This window comes from Prionailurus viverrinus, chromosome E1 (assembly GCF_022837055.1).
Source record: "Prionailurus viverrinus isolate Anna chromosome E1, UM_Priviv_1.0, whole genome shotgun sequence".
NCBI classification, from domain to species: Eukaryota; Metazoa; Chordata; class Mammalia; order Carnivora; family Felidae; genus Prionailurus; species Prionailurus viverrinus.
The window spans coordinates 52,748,384-52,765,375 of NC_062574.1; the positions used below are offsets into that span (position 1 = coordinate 52,748,384).

At 48.2% G+C, this 16,992-nt stretch overlaps 1 protein-coding gene across 3 annotated transcripts in view; it reads left to right on the forward strand.

Moving 5' to 3' along the window:
- The window catches only part of FOXK2 (forkhead box K2), a 69,070-nt gene that overhangs the window by 41,141 nt on the left and 10,937 nt on the right, over window positions 1-16,992 (forward strand). For all 3 annotated transcript variants that reach the window (XR_007146658.1, XR_007146657.1, XM_047831710.1), the window contains exons 3-8: window positions 43-190; window positions 2,766-2,912; window positions 8,456-8,649; window positions 9,461-9,636; window positions 10,890-11,186; window positions 11,736-11,945. Coding sequence is in view for 1 of the 3 variants with exons in the window: in XM_047831710.1 (XP_047687666.1) it covers window positions 43-190; window positions 2,766-2,912; window positions 8,456-8,649; window positions 9,461-9,636; window positions 10,890-11,186; window positions 11,736-11,945 (1,172 nt within the window). In the remaining 2 variants the exon portion in view is untranslated. The remainder of the gene's footprint in view (window positions 1-42; window positions 191-2,765; window positions 2,913-8,455; window positions 8,650-9,460; window positions 9,637-10,889; window positions 11,187-11,735; window positions 11,946-16,992) is intronic.

Genomic DNA, 16,992 nt, shown 5'->3' on the forward strand with positions numbered 1-16,992 from the left:
TTCTGTATTAGGCTGATCGCAGCCACTTTTTCCCACCCACAGTGCTGCAAACTCCTGCCCATCCAGCCCCCGGGGAGCAGGGTCTTCGGGGTACAAAATGGGCCGTGTGATACCAGCTGACCTCAATTTAATGGCCGACAACTCCCAGCCAGAAAATGAAAAGGAAGCTTCTGGTGGAGACAGCCCAAAGGTAAATGTTTTATAGCCTTGAAACAGAACCCGGGGCCGTCACGTGACCAGCTGTCCTCCCTTTGCTGTCTGCATGTCTAGTAATGTCGCTGCCAGGGCCTTGTGTGGATCCAAGTTGGTTGTGGGGTCCCTTCCTGTTGAGTAGGTTCTTGGGGTTGGGGTCTTAGAATAAATGAATTATTTTGGTCATTCACCACTGGGTGCTCCCCAGTGTCAGCTATGGGCCCAGGTGCTGAGATCTGAACCAGTGGAGGACAAGAGAATCGCTTGGTCCTCACGCGGTGATAAGCACTGTGTCCCAGGAAACCGTTCCCAGGGTTTAGTCCTGCTGTCCCAGATGCTGAAGGTTGCACATGCACTCGTGTCTGAATGTACACGTGCACACATGTGCACAGGAACACACCCTTTTGGGACAGTGGTTGTTGACACGCTGTGACCCTGCGTATCCCTGCATGTTTTTGTTCTTTGACCCAGTAATGCCCCTTCTAGGATTTTGTCTAAAAGGAAATGGCAAAAATCTCAAACAAAAATTTATATAACACAGAAAATTGAAAGCAGCCTGAATGCCCCCTAAGAGTGATCAAGCAAGGAAATATTATGCAGCATAGTCACTGATATGGAAGTATTGTTGGTATAATGCTCGGTGAAAAAGAATAAAGCAACGCGTAGTGTTAGTTACATCTGTATAAAATGTGACGTATTTGCGCAGTAGCACACAGCACAGTCATGGAGGAGACGGCCGTAGTGGTGCACCACCTGTCTGCTGTGGCTAGGAGCCTTGCACACGGGGCGTGCCGGGCAAGGGAGGGAGGCTCAGAGGGGCACCATCAGTGGGGTTCCATGTTGATACAGTTGCCTGTTTAAAATCAGGCAAAACTAAATTGTTTCAAGGTGCGTTCTTAGATGCTAAAACGTTGACAGCAAGATTGTCATTATGACAAAATGTCAGAGGTAATGGCAGCTTCTCCGGGGGTAGAGGCTGCAGGCCCAGGGGGCATATGGAAGCTTCTGGGATGTGGGCTGTGTTCTCTCTTGACCTGGTGTTGGTTGTCCTGATGTTCACATCACAGAAATTTGTTTTCAGCTGATGAGGATGTATTACAGGCTTTGCTATCTGTGTTACATTTTTCAATTAAAAAAAAGTTTTTAGCAATGTGTAGAAAAAAGGTAACCAGGAGACACAGCCAGTGGCACAAGCACGATGAGGAAGACTTTGTGTTCTGAACCTGCTGCCTGGAGTAGTCTCCAGCTCCACCAGTTCGCCTGGCCCTTTCCAGAGTCTGTCCGCTCAGGGTAGTTGGGGCAGAGCCCAGCTGAAGTGTTCAGGAAATACTAGCTGTTTACGAGTGCGGCCAGTGTCTCTGCATAGAATATGTGCCCCCCACCGCTATCAGGACCGATCACGGGCCGGGCAGCTGAGGCCCATGCTCCTTTCTTTGGCACGTCTACCTTCCTTCCTGTCTGTCCGTCCTCTGCTTGTCTCCTTTTCGTCCATTTGTGTTTATCCCTAAGCAATGTCTCAGTTGCTTCTTTTTAAACCTCATATAATGAGTATCATCTTGAGTCTGACCGTGCTTTAAGGTGTGTTGTCCTGGACTTTACTGAGGTCAGGCGGCTCTTCTTTTCCTTATGTTTTTTGTTTTTGCCATTGGAGTTTCTCTTTATGTGGTTTTAATATTCTTTTTTTACACTGCTTGTGCATTTTTCCATTTGTTTCCTCTAAATTTTCCAAATGCTTCTCAATTTATGTTACTTTCATAGTAAGGAAAACTAAGCATTTTCACAGGAACACTTAAAAGCACAAACAATCCTAGGGGCACTTGGGTGGCTTGGTTGGGTGTCTGACTTTGGCTCTGGTCTTGATCTCACAGTTCGTGGGTTCAAGCCCCACGTTGGGCTCTGTGCTGACAGCTTAGACCCTGGAGCCTGCTTTGGATTCTGTGTCTCCTTCTCTCTCTGCCCCTCCCCTACTCACACTCTTCTCTCTGTCTCGCTCTCAAAAATAAACATTAAAAAAAAGGGGGGGGGCGCTTGGGTGGCCTAGTCAGTTAAGCATGCGATTTTGGCTCCAGTCATGATCTCACAGTTTATGGGTTCAAGGCCTGCATCAGGTTTTCTGCTGTCAGCATAGAGCCCGCTTCAGATCCTGTCTCCTTCTCTCTCAGCCTTTCCCCCGCTCATTCTCTCTCTCCCTCTCAGAAATAAACATTAAAAATTTTTTTTATGTTAAAAAATTTTTTTTAAATAAAATTTTTTTAACATATATTTTTGAGAGACACAGCAAGACAAAGCACAAGTGGGGAGAGGCAGAGAGGGAGACACAGAATCCGAAGCAGGATCCAGGCTCCCAGCTGTCAGCACAGAGCCCAACGTGGGGCTCAAACCCATGGACAATGAGATCACGACCTGAGCCGAAGTCGGACACCCAGCCAACTGAGCCACCCAGGCGGCCTCCCCAAAAATTGTTTTAAATAAAAGCACAAACAATGCTAAATTCTAGTAAATTTAGTAAACATTTTGATAACCTCAATAATCTCTCTCTCTCTCTCTTTTTTTTTTCTCTAACTTAAATACAGGATGATTCAAAGCCACCTTATTCCTATGCACAATTAATTGTACAAGCAATTACAATGGCTCCTGACAAACAACTCACCCTAAATGGGATTTATACTCACATCACTAAAAATTACCCATACTACAGGACTGCGGACAAGGGCTGGCAGGTAAATCCATTTCGATTTGTTATGAAATATTTCTGTGACAAGTCAGTAGATGCTGATTGAAAACAGAGGAAAATTGAGCTGCTTTCCTTAACTTGGGCACAGGGCAAGGGTAGAGCGAGGTGAGGGAGACCCTCTTTTGCTCAGGGAGGAGGACGTGTTAGAGGCCACTGGCCCCGCACTTTGACCTCCTCCACACAGAGCAGAAGGAATAGTGGCTCTAGAAGAAAACCTCAGCCTGTGGTTTTTACGGTCCCTGACCGTCCCCACGGATGGGAAAGGCATGGATTGTTTGAGATGTTTCTCTTCGACCATTGCAGTTAACTTCCTGTGTCTGAAGTAAAGGAATGTGAAAAACCCAGCCCGTCCTTTACTTCGGCTTCCTTCTGTCTTCCTTACCTGCGTCTGCTGACGTACATAGCTTCTTGAAGTTTGCAGAGGTGGTTTCCAAACTGTTTTATCAACGAACCCTTTCTTCAGAAGACAGGTTCTCCCGTTGGGCAGTGTAGAAAAGCAGAAACACGATGCTGCCCTGTGTGGGGGCAGCCTACCTGCTTGTGTTCCTGTACTTTCAGATCGTTCCTGGGGTGTCTGCAACCCAGCCTTCCTCAGAGGACTCTTGGATATTAGCGCATAATGGATCCTTATTTAACTTCTTAATTTCATTTAATTTTTAAAGTTTTACACCGTGTGGTTTTTTCTTTGGTGTATCTGTGCCAGGTGTGCCTACTTGCTGGAGTATGGTAGAACCTCCCTAATTCGGGCCATATGGGAAAGGCAGGGTTGAAATAGGGAGCGTTAAAAGCATAAGAAAAGAAGAAACGTATGCTTGCAGTTCTTGAATTCATTAAGTAACAAGGAATGGCAACACTGTTCCTTTCAGGCATAGTGAGTAAATGATCCTCGGAAAAATGTGTCTGCTGACCCGTAACCATAACTGAGTGGGTGGGGGTGGAGGGGGAACCATTTTCTGTTTAATGATGGACAAAAACTCTTTTCTTCTACCTGTAGACATACAAACGTGTTATAATACAAGTAGTCCAGCCAAATCCTGAACATTTCCTTTGTAAGGGGTCTTTAGTCACGTCCGGGTCCTTGATTGTGGAGGGTACAGAATAAGACCCCGCCTCCCTCCCTGGCCTGGGGCAGCTGCCCCCTGCCTGCCTCCCTATGCACGGCGAGGTGCATTTCTTAGTTGGCAGTGAGGGAAATGCTGGATTTGGAGAACCCTTTGCTCTCCAGTTACCTGGCAGGTCTCTTCAACACACTGGACAAGAAATCCCTGCGATACTGACCATTTTAATCGAGGACAGTGAGGTTGTGCTTCAGATAAAATGTCAAACAAAAGAAGCAGAGCCAAATGATAATCTGTGTCCGTTTCTGGTGATGGCTCCTGGAACACGGTTTCCTGTGTGTGGGCAGATGAGGTCTCAGGATACCCCGTCAAGGAGTGGGGTGGGGTTATGTGCAGCTCGTCGCGTGCAGAATTCTGGTGACTGGAAATGTCAGTTAGCGGGGCAGAAGGGGAGCCAGTGTTTCTGAAGCGCCTGGCCAGACCTTCAGTGATGTGTTTCCCTGTGTCTCCTGACATCCATTTATGCAAGAGCTGCTTCCAAACAACATGTGGTTTTCTGGCCAGAGGACGAAGGCCAGCTCTCAGGGGCGGCCTCCTCCAGGCTTCAGTCTTGTGGGGAGTTAGGTCAGGTGTGATCCCCACGTGCACGGATTGCTCCTGGCTCTGGGAGCGGAGCATCACAGACATGGCTGCTGGAGGGCAAGCAGCCCTCTCTGTTAGCTGTCATCGATGCTGCTTTTTATCGAAACCTCTTTTCTGTCTAGATCAAGGCCCAGAAGGGTGACTGAGCCTTGCCTGTGTAAGGCCCTCCTGGCTCCAGTGTTTTAGCAGAAAAGAGATTTCCTGTTGCACCCCTCCCTTTAATTTTTGGAATGCGCTCTCAATTTCTTTTAGCTGTTCCCAGTACTGATCCACACGTGTTCCTTTTCTGTCATGAGATTCTCTGAGCTGCCCCTCCCAGAGTGACTGCGCTTAAAGTCTGTGTATGGATGAGACCTTCTTCCCATGTCCTCACTTTTGGCTTAAAACAAAAAAGCCTTTCCCTTTTGCAACCTTGTTTCATAAAAGCCAGATCCGATTTTCTTTGTGTGGGGGGAAGACGGTCTTGTAGAACAGCCCAGTTTTAAAATGCGGGTTTCCAGACTGCCTCCTGCCCTCCCCTAGGGCGTTAGGGAGGTGGCGGTGCAGGGAGAGCAGGGCCCGAGGGCTTGGCCCTGACTCTGATCTGCTCCTCGCAGACCTGTGCCTTTTGGAGCACCTGAAGGAAGCCCACAGCTGCCTTCCAGGCTCGCTTCGGGTATTTTGCCTTGTCTGCCTTTGGCAAGGCTTCTTGATTGGTCCAGAGGAAACTCTGGGATAAAACAAATTGTGACCGCATCTGGGAAGATGGCATGTTTCTTTCCTTCGGTTGCATATTTATGCCAAAATGTTTTCTTATGATTTATAATTATAATTTTACCCAGCCCAGAATTGAGGTATTTGTTATAACTAGAAAACCTGAATTCTGGGCCTTTGGGCCTCTGAAAGGACCAGAGCCGGTTTCTTAAAGTAGAGGGCGTGTTGTGGGCTCCTCTCACCCTGTACCTTGAACTCTGCTTCTAGAAGGTCCTGACATGTTCCCTTCTTATCAGTTTCTTTACAAGTCCTCAGTAGAGGGAGTACTCTGCATGAGTGGGGCCGACAGAAACTAGGTCTGGGCAGGAGTGCTGGGGGGGTGCTTACAGAGGCCGGAGGCCGTTGACCAGCTCTGGGCCTTTCGTCCGGGTCATCTGCAGGGATGGAGCTGCCTTCGGGGACAGGAGGGAGGAGGGACTGGCGCCCAGGGAGGACGGGGTTGTGGGAAGTAGCCTCGGTGAGGGGAGGGTCTGGGGGGAAGAGAATGTGTGCAGTACTGCAGACCCTTTTCTTCCTGTTTACTTTTAAAGAGTAATAACCTGCCTTTTCTCTGCATGTAATACTTTCTGAATCAGTAGAAGCCAAGCCAGCGTGGTTTTTGTGTTTGTAGCTTGGCTTGATCAAATTACAAAGGCCTTAAATGACCTTAGAAATATAGTTACTTTGTGTCTGCGTTAAGTATCTCGTAGAATAATGGGAATGACTTCCACAGCATTTCCAGTCTTGTTGGCTGGAAAATCGTGGCCTCTTTGTTCCATAGGCTTGTTAGACCCTGTTGTGATGGTGCATAGTGTAGCTTCTGTCACATTTTCAGGACAGAAAATAGCGACTCCTTGACCTAGGAACTTGCGTACAGCTTGTCTGTGGCATGAAGGTCGTGGAACCACAGCCCCCCGCCCCCCCCGCCCCGGCCCTGTTCTCCTTTATCAGTGGGAAGAAATACTAGTGTCCCAGTACCCTGAAATGGCACTTCCTACCTCCAGACTCCCCCTGAGCCAGCTTCCCTTTTTCCTCCTAGCAGTACGTGCATTAACCTTCTCGGTGCAGTTCCAGCCTTCGCGTGGGGGTTCAGCACCTCCCATGTTGTTCACTTGTAAGCTGCCCAGGTAGCTAGGTTCCCTCCCCCAGTACAGTCGGAGGACCTCTTAACCCTTCCATGGCAGTCGTAAGGATTGCCTTGTTCACAGCCAGAGGGCCCTGTGGTGTCACGGTCTGGGTTTGCTTTTCTCAACCCACAGTCTTGGAGTCTACCTTCTACGGCACAGAAACGTCTGAGGAATCAGAGGAAGATCGTCTTCTCTCTTTGGCGGAAGCACCAGTAGTAGTTGAGTTTGATTTTCCTGGAAGAGCTAGTAGAAAGGTATTGTTGGTAGATCCCTAAACCTGTGATAAAACATAATAACAAGTATCTGCGGTTATCAAAATGTTCTAAATCTTGGGGCTCTCAGGTGGCTCAGGTCGGTTAAGCATCCAACTTCGGCTCGGGTCATGATCTCACGGTTCATGGATTCAAGCCCGTGTCAGGCTCTTTACTTGCTTTGGGTCCTCTGTCTCCCTCTCTCTCTCTGCCCCTCCAGCGCTCGCGCATGCTCTCTCGCTCGCTCGCTCTCTCTCTCTCTCTCTCTCTCTCAAAAATAAACATTAGGGGCGCCTGGGTGGCTCAGTCGGTTAAGCTTCCAACTTCAGCTCAGGTCACGATCTCGCGGTCCATGAGTTCGAGCCCCGTGTCGGGCTCTGGGCTGATGGCTCAGAGCCTGGAGCCTGCTTCCGATTCTGTGTCTCCCTCTCTCTCTGCCCCTCCCCCGTTCATGCTCTGTCTCTCTCTGTCTCAAAAATAAACGTTAAAAAAAAATTTTTTTTTTAATAAACATTAAAAAAATAATAAAATATTCTAAGTCTCAGGTAATGCATTTATTTATAAACACTTCCACAAATCACAGACAGTCTAGGCTGCCCCCCCTGCGTGTTGCTGGTGAGGGAGACGGACTTCCACGGGCTTGCGTGGTGCTGTGGTCACAGCCATAGCCTGTGACTGGTTGTGGTAGGTGAGCGGTCCCCTAGCTGGGTTATAAAGTAGAATTTGATGCATTTGATTTCTGAGCCACCTCTGGCAAGTGAGGATTTCAGGCTGTGGCTAGGAGTTCCTTTAGAAGATTAATTGGGGAATTTAGAAATGATTTTGGGATAGCCCGAAATTGTACTGTGAGTTACCATCATTTTGAATCTTTAGTAGTTTAACTTACTAACTTTAAAGATGGGTGTAAATACATGAAATAACTTGGATGCATGGCTTCTGTCCAGCTGTTGCTGACTCTGGTTTGGGGGGCTCGGGATCAGGCGTGCTGCCAAGAGTCGTGCAGGTTGCAGTGGGGAGCTTTCCTGAAACTGTAAGCTGTGAGCCAAGATTTTTGTAATGGAAAGAATAGAGCAGGAGTTGAGGGAAACCTCCTCTCTGCCTCGTCAGAATATTTGGTGGATCAAATTGAAAAACACGTATGGAAGTATTTTGCAAAGTGCTCTTATTACTGGAAGATGGTGTCGACAATACGTCTCAACCTTTAGCTCGTCTTTATCCTTTGCTGGTTTGCCAAACACTTTGCACTGGATTAATTCATTTTAGATGGCTGTGACAGATTCTTGTAAGCTAATTCCGTGCTCAAAAAGTATTTTAAAGGATTGGCTTATTTTGTCTCTGTTCGTCTCTAAGCAGGAAAGGTGAGATGACTACAGTGAGGGTCCTTGGTCTCCTACCTGGGGGAGAGATGGAAATTGCCTTCTTCCCTGTGGTTTAGATGGCCCACCCCTTCTTTGTTCCCTAGATCCCCCCCCCCCTCCCCGCCCCTGGTGCTCCCTCTGCCATTTCGTTCCAGGACCCTCCGGCTGGGGGGTCGCACCCCTACTCCTTCACTCGGGAGGAGGGCCAGCTCCTCCCAGAACAGCGCTGCTTGTAAGTCGTCTGCCCTCTGCAAAGGCTGCATGCCTCGGTCTCTGCTTTGCAGGGCACTGAAACTGGGACACATTTTCATTTCTCAGCAAAGAAATATATGAATTCTACGTATTTTTTTATGTTTCATAGAATTCAATTCGCCACAATCTCTCTCTGAATCGGTATTTCATCAAAGTACCACGTTCCCAGGAAGAACCAGGCAAAGGCTCATTCTGGAGGATAGACCCTGCCTCTGAAAGCAAATTAATAGAGCAGGCTTTTAGGAAAAGACGGCCTAGGGGCGTGCCTTGCTTTAGAACCCCTCTGGGACCGCTCTCGTCTAGGTAAGGAAAAAAGACAAACAAAAAGACCTCACTCGCTGGTTAGTAAATTTGCCTTCAATGTGTTGGTCAGTTTTCCTTTTCACAGTGAAGGAACTACCAAATGCGGTGTGATTAAATGTGGGGATGGGGATTTGAACAAGAGTGTCGGATGCTGCCCGCACATTTCTTGAACGGCAGTCTGAAACGGCGGAGACTGGCGATGAAGTTTTACTTCCACTCCGCTCCCACGTGGCAGCTGTGGCCTCACTGAATTCATTGCACATTGTTAACGTGACCGGTCGGCATTTGATGAGCTGTGTGTTTTCCTTTCCCTTGACACATGAACAGCTCTTCCAAGCCGTGTTTTAGCGGCTTAAACTCAAGATTGTTTTATATAATGTTAATGGCCTGATTTTCAACTTATACATTTTTAGCTTCATTAATAGATGCTCTGTTTCTAAACAAAATAAAAGGACCAGGATGTAAGTCTCGGGCCCCCACCTGCTTGCACACCGCTGGCTCCTGCTGCCCGTGGACAGGAGCTGCTTAGGGAGGGCACCAGTGCAGCTCCACGGCCGTGCAGCCCGTGTGGGCACGGAGCCCCAGTAGCCTAGCGCCGCACAGGCACACTGGCTGTCACAGCTGAGTGAGTCTCACGGAAGGTCCATCTCCGGTCACAGGCGTTCATAGGCAAAGTAGAGCTCACAGAACTGTAGTCAGGTGGCAGAAGACAAATGGCCGTTACAGTTTCAAAATGCACGTTATTGAGATGACGCAGCGTGGTGAGTGCTGGACCTGTGAAAATCCACTGTCTTTTTTTTCTGTGACACAGAAGTGCCCCAGCCTCTCCCAATCACGCTGGAGTGCTGTCTGCTCACTCCAGTGGTGCCCAGACCCCCGAGAGCCTGTCGAGGGAAGGTTCCCCGGCCCCCCTGGAGCCGGAGCCCAGCGCGTCACAGCCCAAACTGGCCGTCATCCAGGAGGCACGGTTTGCTCAGAGTGCACCAGGTGAGACTCGCAGCGAGGGGGCAAGTGTGGTGGGTGGGGGCGGGCCAGGCTCCTCAGCAGACACAGCAGTGGCCTTGGCTCCTTTGTACCTGGTACTTTCTGCATAATACCTGAGTGTCATAAGCTCTGAAAAACTAATAGTACTCTGAGTGTTAAAAAAACAAAAAACAAAAAACAGTGAACGTTGTTTGACATAAACAGCTTATATGGATGCCTGAAGTAATTAAGAATCTGTTTCTCAGTTGCTTGATCATTCAAAGATGGTGAAAAAAAATCCCTCCCCCCAAAGGAATAACACAAATTAGACAAGCCAGACATTGATTGGCAGCAGAAACTGCCCACTTAATGACTAGGTGAGCATCTCACAGTTTACTTACCAAGTTGCAAAGCAGAATAAAGATGTGTGCCCTGAGGAATTTAAAAACAAAAACAAAAACCGTAACAACACAGTGTGGAAATGTGTCTGAACTAATTCTATCATGATTCCTAATTGGTTGGCAAAATGTGTGTTTTTGGTGTTTTTTGGTTTTTGTTTTTGGAGCAAGAGCGTGCATGAGTGGGGGTGGGGTAGAGAGAGGAGCCCAAGCAGGCCCCGCGCTGTGAGCACAGAGCCGACGTGGGGCTCAGTACCACAAACTGTGAGATTATGACCTGAGCCGAAATCCAGAGTGGGACTCAGAACCGACCGGGCCACCCAGGCACCCACAGAATACGCACTTTGACACAGTGGGATTCTTGACCGTGCTGGCAACAGCCCTTCCCCACCCCCACCTGTACCTCCTGTCACCAGCGTGTCTTTTCATTTACTCTGTGCCCAAACCAGGGAGAGCAGAGGTTGGTTGGCAGAGTTTGTAACTCTGTGTCTGGGCTTTCCGGTTCTCTCGCCCCCACCGTGAGACTTTAATGCTGGGGAGAGCGTGGCCCCCTTGACTGGGCGCAGTAGGCAGCTTCTTCCCATATACTGTGTTGACATTTTCTTTTTCATGAGGAAAGAGATGTGGGAAGAGGTGTCGTAAGAAATCTGAATAGAGCAAGAATTGCGTTTTTAGCAGTTAGATACAAGAATTCAGTATCCCCGTTAAGATACTACCCTTTTCCCACCGCGAGTGACTTCACTATTATGAGATGGAGGGGCGCGCCCTGTCTTACTCCTCTGTGTGCTGTGAGCGGGTGGTTGTGCTTGGTCGGTTCTGGGAAACGGTTGGAGGAACGTGGGTGCCTGTGCCTCACCCCTGCTCCCTCAAACTCTGCAGGCTCTCCCCTGTCTAGTCAGCCTGTTTTAATCGCTGTGCAGCGGCAGCTGCCGCCGACGATCAAGCCTGTCACCTACACGGTCGCCGCCCCCGTGACCACCGCGACCTCCCAGCAGCCTGTCGTGCAGACGGTGCACGTCGTCCACCAGATCCCCGCGGTGTCCGTCACCGGCGTGGCCGGCCTCGCCCCGGCCAGCACGTACACTGTTGCCGGCCAGGCCGTGGTCACGCAGGCGGCCGTGCTGGCCCCTCCTAAGGCAGAGCCGCAAGAGAATGGAGACCACAAAGAAGTAAAAGGTAAAGCAACAGAAGAAGTCGCTGCAGGCAGTTTCTCAAGCTGTTTCTCAAGTCTTCCCAGCAGACCTACTCGTCCCAAGCCCCTTTCTTTTTGTTGTTGTTGTTTTAATTTTTTTTTAAGTTTATTTATTTTGAGAGAAAGAGATGAGAGCACAAGCTGGGGAGGAACAGAGAGAGAGGGAGAGAGGGGGAGGGAGGGAGGGAGGGAGGGGGAGAGAGAGAGAGAGAGAGAGAGAGAGAGAGAGAGAGGGAGAGAGAGAGGGAGAGAGAGAGACAGAGAGACAGAGAGAGACAGACAGACCCCCAAGCAGGCTCTGCACTGTCAGCGCAGAGCCTGAGGCGGGGCTAGAACTCATGAACTGTGAGATCACAGCATGAGCCGAAACCAAGAGTCAGACGCTCCACCGACTAAGCCCCCCAGGTGCCGCCCCCAAACCCCTTTTCTAGTTACGTTAACGTCTTAGGGTCTGCTGGCCACCTGGCGTGATTGCTGTGGCTTTCCAGTAATGTCAGTTGGAATTGTTTCTTTCCCCTTCCTTTTAATTTCAGTAAAAGTGGAACCTATTCCTGCGATTAGCCATGCCACGCTGGGCGCCGCTAGCCGGATCATTCAGACGCCACAGACCACCCCCGTCCAGACGGTCACCATCGTGCAGCAGGCTCCTCTGGGTCAGCATCAGCTACCAATAAAAACTGTGACGCAGAACGGGACTCATGTGGTGCCAGTCCCTGCCGCCGTCCACGGCCAGGTGAACAACGGTAAGCAGTGTCCTTCACAGCTAATAGGGTGCAGATATCAAGAGCAAAGATCCTTTGCTCTCCGTTTTATGAATGGTAGTGTTCCATACTTTGGTTTCGACTGTTAAATTTTAATTTTTTTGTCTGAGGAAATGTTTGCATTTCTAAAGTGTAAGAAACCTAATAGTGCTACAAGGTACCTGGCGGTGGTTGTGGGTGTCACCTCTCCTGGGGGTCTCCCTGGTGGAGCCATCTGAACGGAGATTAGCGTTTCTGTAAATACCTAGAGAGTTAGAAATACCCCCCTCCTTGTGTCGATACCTGGGTGTGGCCTGGAAGTAACGGGAGGTTTGGGCACTGGCACCTGCCTTCTGAGAGGTCTCCTGGGACACCTGTGCTCCAGAGTGTGTCTGACGGAAGCAGAGAATCTTGCTGTCTGCGCACATAGCTGTCCATGCGTGTTCTCACATCGACGAGTAGAGAAGACAGGACAGACCAATGGAGCTTGGCATTTAGTTAGGTAGTTAGTAATTTAGTAAGTAAGTAGGCTCCACGCCCAACGCCAGAATTCAATTCAATTCAATAACCCTGAGATCAAGACCTGAGCTGAGATCAAGAGCGGACGCTTCACCGATCGAGCCACCCGGGTGCCCCTGAGCTTGGCTTTTAAATGAGAGCACAGAGAACCCCCTTTCACCCAGCCCTGTGGAGCCATGTGAGGCGTAGGGGTCCGGCTGGCTGTTAAGTCAACTCAGGAGTCTAGTGTCATCCTCAGAGCTGCTGTTTGAGCAGTGGGTCCTTGCCCAGGTGTACAGAGTGCCTGCTGTCCATCCGGACGCAGCAGTGGCCTTCAGGAGCTCAAGCAGTGGAGTCAGGCTCCTGGTCAGAAGGTGCTCTCTGTGCCCATAGAGTTTCTCTGAAAAAGGGTAGAGAACAGAAGGCCTAACTGTGTTGACCTGCCACCTGTGAGCGATGAAGGAATGGAGGAGACCTGCGTTTGCCTATGGGATTCAGATCCCCACTCTGCCTTGCCCCAAACTCACTGGTAGAATAAGTTCTGGAACCTTTTCTGGGGAAGACTAACCACCTGAGAGTTCTTTGTTCTTATTCTTCTTATTTTTGTTTAAGTTTATTTATTTCGAGAGAGAGTGTGGGGAAGGGGCAGAGAGGGAGAGAGACAATCCCAAGCAGGCTCTGGGCTATCAGTGCAGAGCCCAATACGGGGCCTCAGTCCCACGAATGGCGTGATCATGACATGAGCTGAAACCAAGAGTCAGACGCTTAACTGAGCCTCCAGGCGCCCCAAGAGTTTTGTTTCTCTAATGTCTTTGTTTTTAAATAATAGTTAACACATGCCAACCTGTGGATAAATGGACAAACTTGCAATCAGTTACCCATTTCAAATGCTGTCTTCTCAGGTTCTGTGTCCCCTAAGTATTAAGAGTTGTGCGGGCCTTATTTTCTCTCTGAATAAGTTTGTCATTGTGGATGACGTTGACGCAGCAAACCTGTTGGCGCGGTGTGCTTCTGGAAGAAGGTGGCATTGGGAGGTGGCCTGGTCGGTCCTTTTTTGGTCTGAATCCTGCTCAGGCTGAAGCCGCGGTTCAGCCAGTGATTCCCAGATATGATGTGCCTCAGAGTCCCTTCCTGAGGTGTGGCCTGGGGGCCCAAGAGTGCATTTCTAACGCATTCCAGGTTGTCAGAGAACCACTGGTGCCAGTCAGGGGCCTCTTATGTCCACCTGTCTACTGGAGGGAGTTGGAACAGCTGTGTATCCCTTTCACGTGTGAAAGTTGGTATCTAAAATTTTTCCTTACAGATTTAATAAGCAAAGGATTAAGTTTTCCACTGTTTTACATCATTCTCTCTAATGTTCTCCTGGCCCTGAATACTGCCCTGATTTGGCGTCTACTCTCAGAATGTATGAGCACCCAGACAGGTGCTCTTGCACCCTCTTGCCCCTGTAATGGGGTCTTGCGCCCTAACAGATTTCATATGCGTGCCGACTAGTTTCTGTCTGAATACTGTTTGCTGAGCACATTTTTACTCTGCGCAGGAGAATGCGGAAATATTAAAGATTTAATCGTGAATATAAGGATTACAGAACCTGAGAAGACAGCATTTGAAATGGGTGACTGATTGCAAGTTTGTCCATTTATCCACAGGTTGGCACGTGTTAACTATTATTTAAAAACAACTTGGTGGGGCGCCTGGGTGGCTCAGTCGGTTAAGCGGCCGACTTCGGCTCAGGTCATGATCTCGCGGTCTGTGAGTTCGAGCCCCGCGTCGGGCTCTGTGCTGACAGCTCAGAGCCTGGAGCCTGTTTCAGATTCTGTGTCTCCGTCTCTCTCTCTCTGACCCTCCCCCGTTCATGCTCTGTCTCAAAAATAAACGTTACCAAAAAAAAAAATTAAAAAAAAAATAAATAAAAACAACTTTTGGGGCACCTGGGTGGCTCAGTCGGTTAAGCACCTTACTCTTGATTTTGGCTCAGGTCATGATCCCAGGGTCATGGGATCAAGCCCTTGTCGGACTGTCTGCAGACATCACGGGGCCTACATGGGATCCTCTCTCCCTCTCTCTCAAAATAAACAAACTTAAAAAAACAAATAGAATTTTTTAAATTTATTTATTAAAACAATTTTTTTAATGTTTCTTTTTGAGAGAGTGCAAGCAGGGGAGGGGCAGACAGAGAGGAAGACAGAATCGGAAGCAGGCTCCAGGCTCTAGCTGTCAGCACAGAGCCCGACGTGGGGCTCGAACCCACGAACTGTGAGATGGTGACCTGAGCCAAAGTCGGACACTTAACTGACTGAGCCCACCCAGGTGCCCCCAAAAATACAATTTTTTAAATATTTATTTATTTAGAGAGAGGGATAGAGAGGGGTGCACGTGGGGGAAGGGCCGAGGGAGAGAGGATCTCAAGCAGGCTTTTCTCTGTTGTCATGGAGCCCGACTTGGGGCTTGATCCCACAACCACGAGATCAGGAGTTGATGGTTCAACCGACTGAGCCACCCAGGCACTCCTCAAAAATATAATTTATCTTGTAAAATAAATTAAAATTGCATTAAAGATTAACTTCTTAATATATTGGGGCTTTAAAGAAAGCCACACAGTTTTTTTTATCATCACTGATGATCGCTGCAGGGTCAGCCTTGAGACCCTGTTCCCTCTCAGGAGAAGGAAGATGGAAAAAATATTGAAACTCCTTCCAGTTTTAGTCATCTTTTACCAAAAACCATTTTAAATTATCTGTTAGTGGGAAATTTTATTGGTTCTTCTTTAATTTGGTTGCAGTCTTTTACTTAGAAATCACTGGGGGCTGCCTGGGGGGGCTCAGTCGGTTGAGTGTCTCACTTCAGCTTGGTCATCCATGATCTCGCGTTCCTGGGTTCGAGCCCCGCGTCAGGCTCTGTGCTGACAGCTCGGAACCTGGAGCCTGCTTTGGATTCTGTGTCTCCCTCTCTATCTGCCCCTCCCCTGCTTGTGCTCTCTCAAAAAATAAAAAACATTAAAAAAAAATTTTTTTTAAGAAATCACTGGTTTAGAAAAGGGTTTTCTCTCTGGTCCGTAACGATTCAGTGCTCCCAGACAGCATCCTCCCCAGCGGCGGCACCCAGTCGAGTGGGTGCAGGAGGCGCTGTGGAAAAGGGGGAGGAGGTGGCAGGTGAGCTTGAAGACTGGGTGAGGAGGGTGGCTCTCCTTACACAGTGTCAGCTGTCACTGAGGTGCTGCATGCCCTGTGACTGCCCTCACCCTAGAAAGTCACTCTTGAGAAAGGAAAGCGGTACCTGTTAATAAACTCTGGAAGTCAGCAGCTTTGCTTTTTTCTTTTAAGCTTTGTATTATGGAAAACGTCAGACATTCTGGAAATTCTCTCCCAGCTCTTCCCCACCCAGATCCAGACGTCGTGTCATTTTTATCTGTTGGTATTTCAGCATCTCTGAAAGAATTTGCTTTTACTATTTTTTAAAATGAACAGTAATTCTTTTATACTTAGTACTCCTTAGGATTCGAGTCTTTTTTTTTTTTTTTTTTTTTTTTTTGTCGTCATGGTAAAATATACGTAACATACAATTGACCATTTTACAGCATACAAGTCAGTGGCATTAGGTACATTCACAGCATTTTGAAACCGTCTCCTCTAACGAGTTCAGAAGCATTTTCATTGTCCCAGTAGTAAACCTTATACCCAGCAGTTACTTCCCGTTTCCTTCTTACCTGAGCCCCTGGCAGCCACTAATCTGTCTCTGTGGATTTGCCTACACTGGACATTCCCTGTAGATACAGTTTGATACGTGGCCTTTTATATCTGGTCTCTCACTGAGCATCATGTTCGGAGGTTTATAGCATCGGTCAGTACTTCTTTATGGCTTAATGTTTCCATTTTTGTTGATTCAGTCACCGATTGATGGACATTTGGATTGTTTCCACCTTCTGGCTGTTGTGAATAGTGCCGCTGTGAACATTCATGATTATGTATGGTGTCCTCGTTTTCATTTCTTCTGGGTGTATACCTAGGAGTAGAATTGCTCAGTCCTATGGTAATTCTGTGTTGTTTATTGAAGAACCTCCAAACTTTTCCACAGCAGCTACATTTTACATTCTTCCGCTGATGTATGAGATTCTCGTTTGTCTACATCCTCACCAACACGTGTTGTTTTCTGTTGTTGTTTTCCCCCCTCATGGCCATCTTACTGGGTGTGAAGTGATATCAGTGATTTGGGTTTGCATTTCCCTCATGAGTAACGATGTTGAGCATCTTCTCATGTGCTTGGTGATTTGTAGGTCTTCAAAGAGCTGTCTGTGTACATCTTTTGTCCATTTTTTGTTGTTGAGGTGTAGGAGCTCTTGATATATTCTGGATACTAGGTCCTGACCAGATGTGATTTGCAAATATTTTCTCTCATTTGGTGGGTTTATCTCTTCACTCTCCTGATAGAGTCTCTGATGTAAAAATTTTTTACAGATTTAAAATAATTTTTTTTAATTTTTTTTGATGTTTATTTATTTTTGAGAGAGCGAGAGAGAGAGAGACAGAGTGTGAGCCAAGAAGGGGCTGAGAGA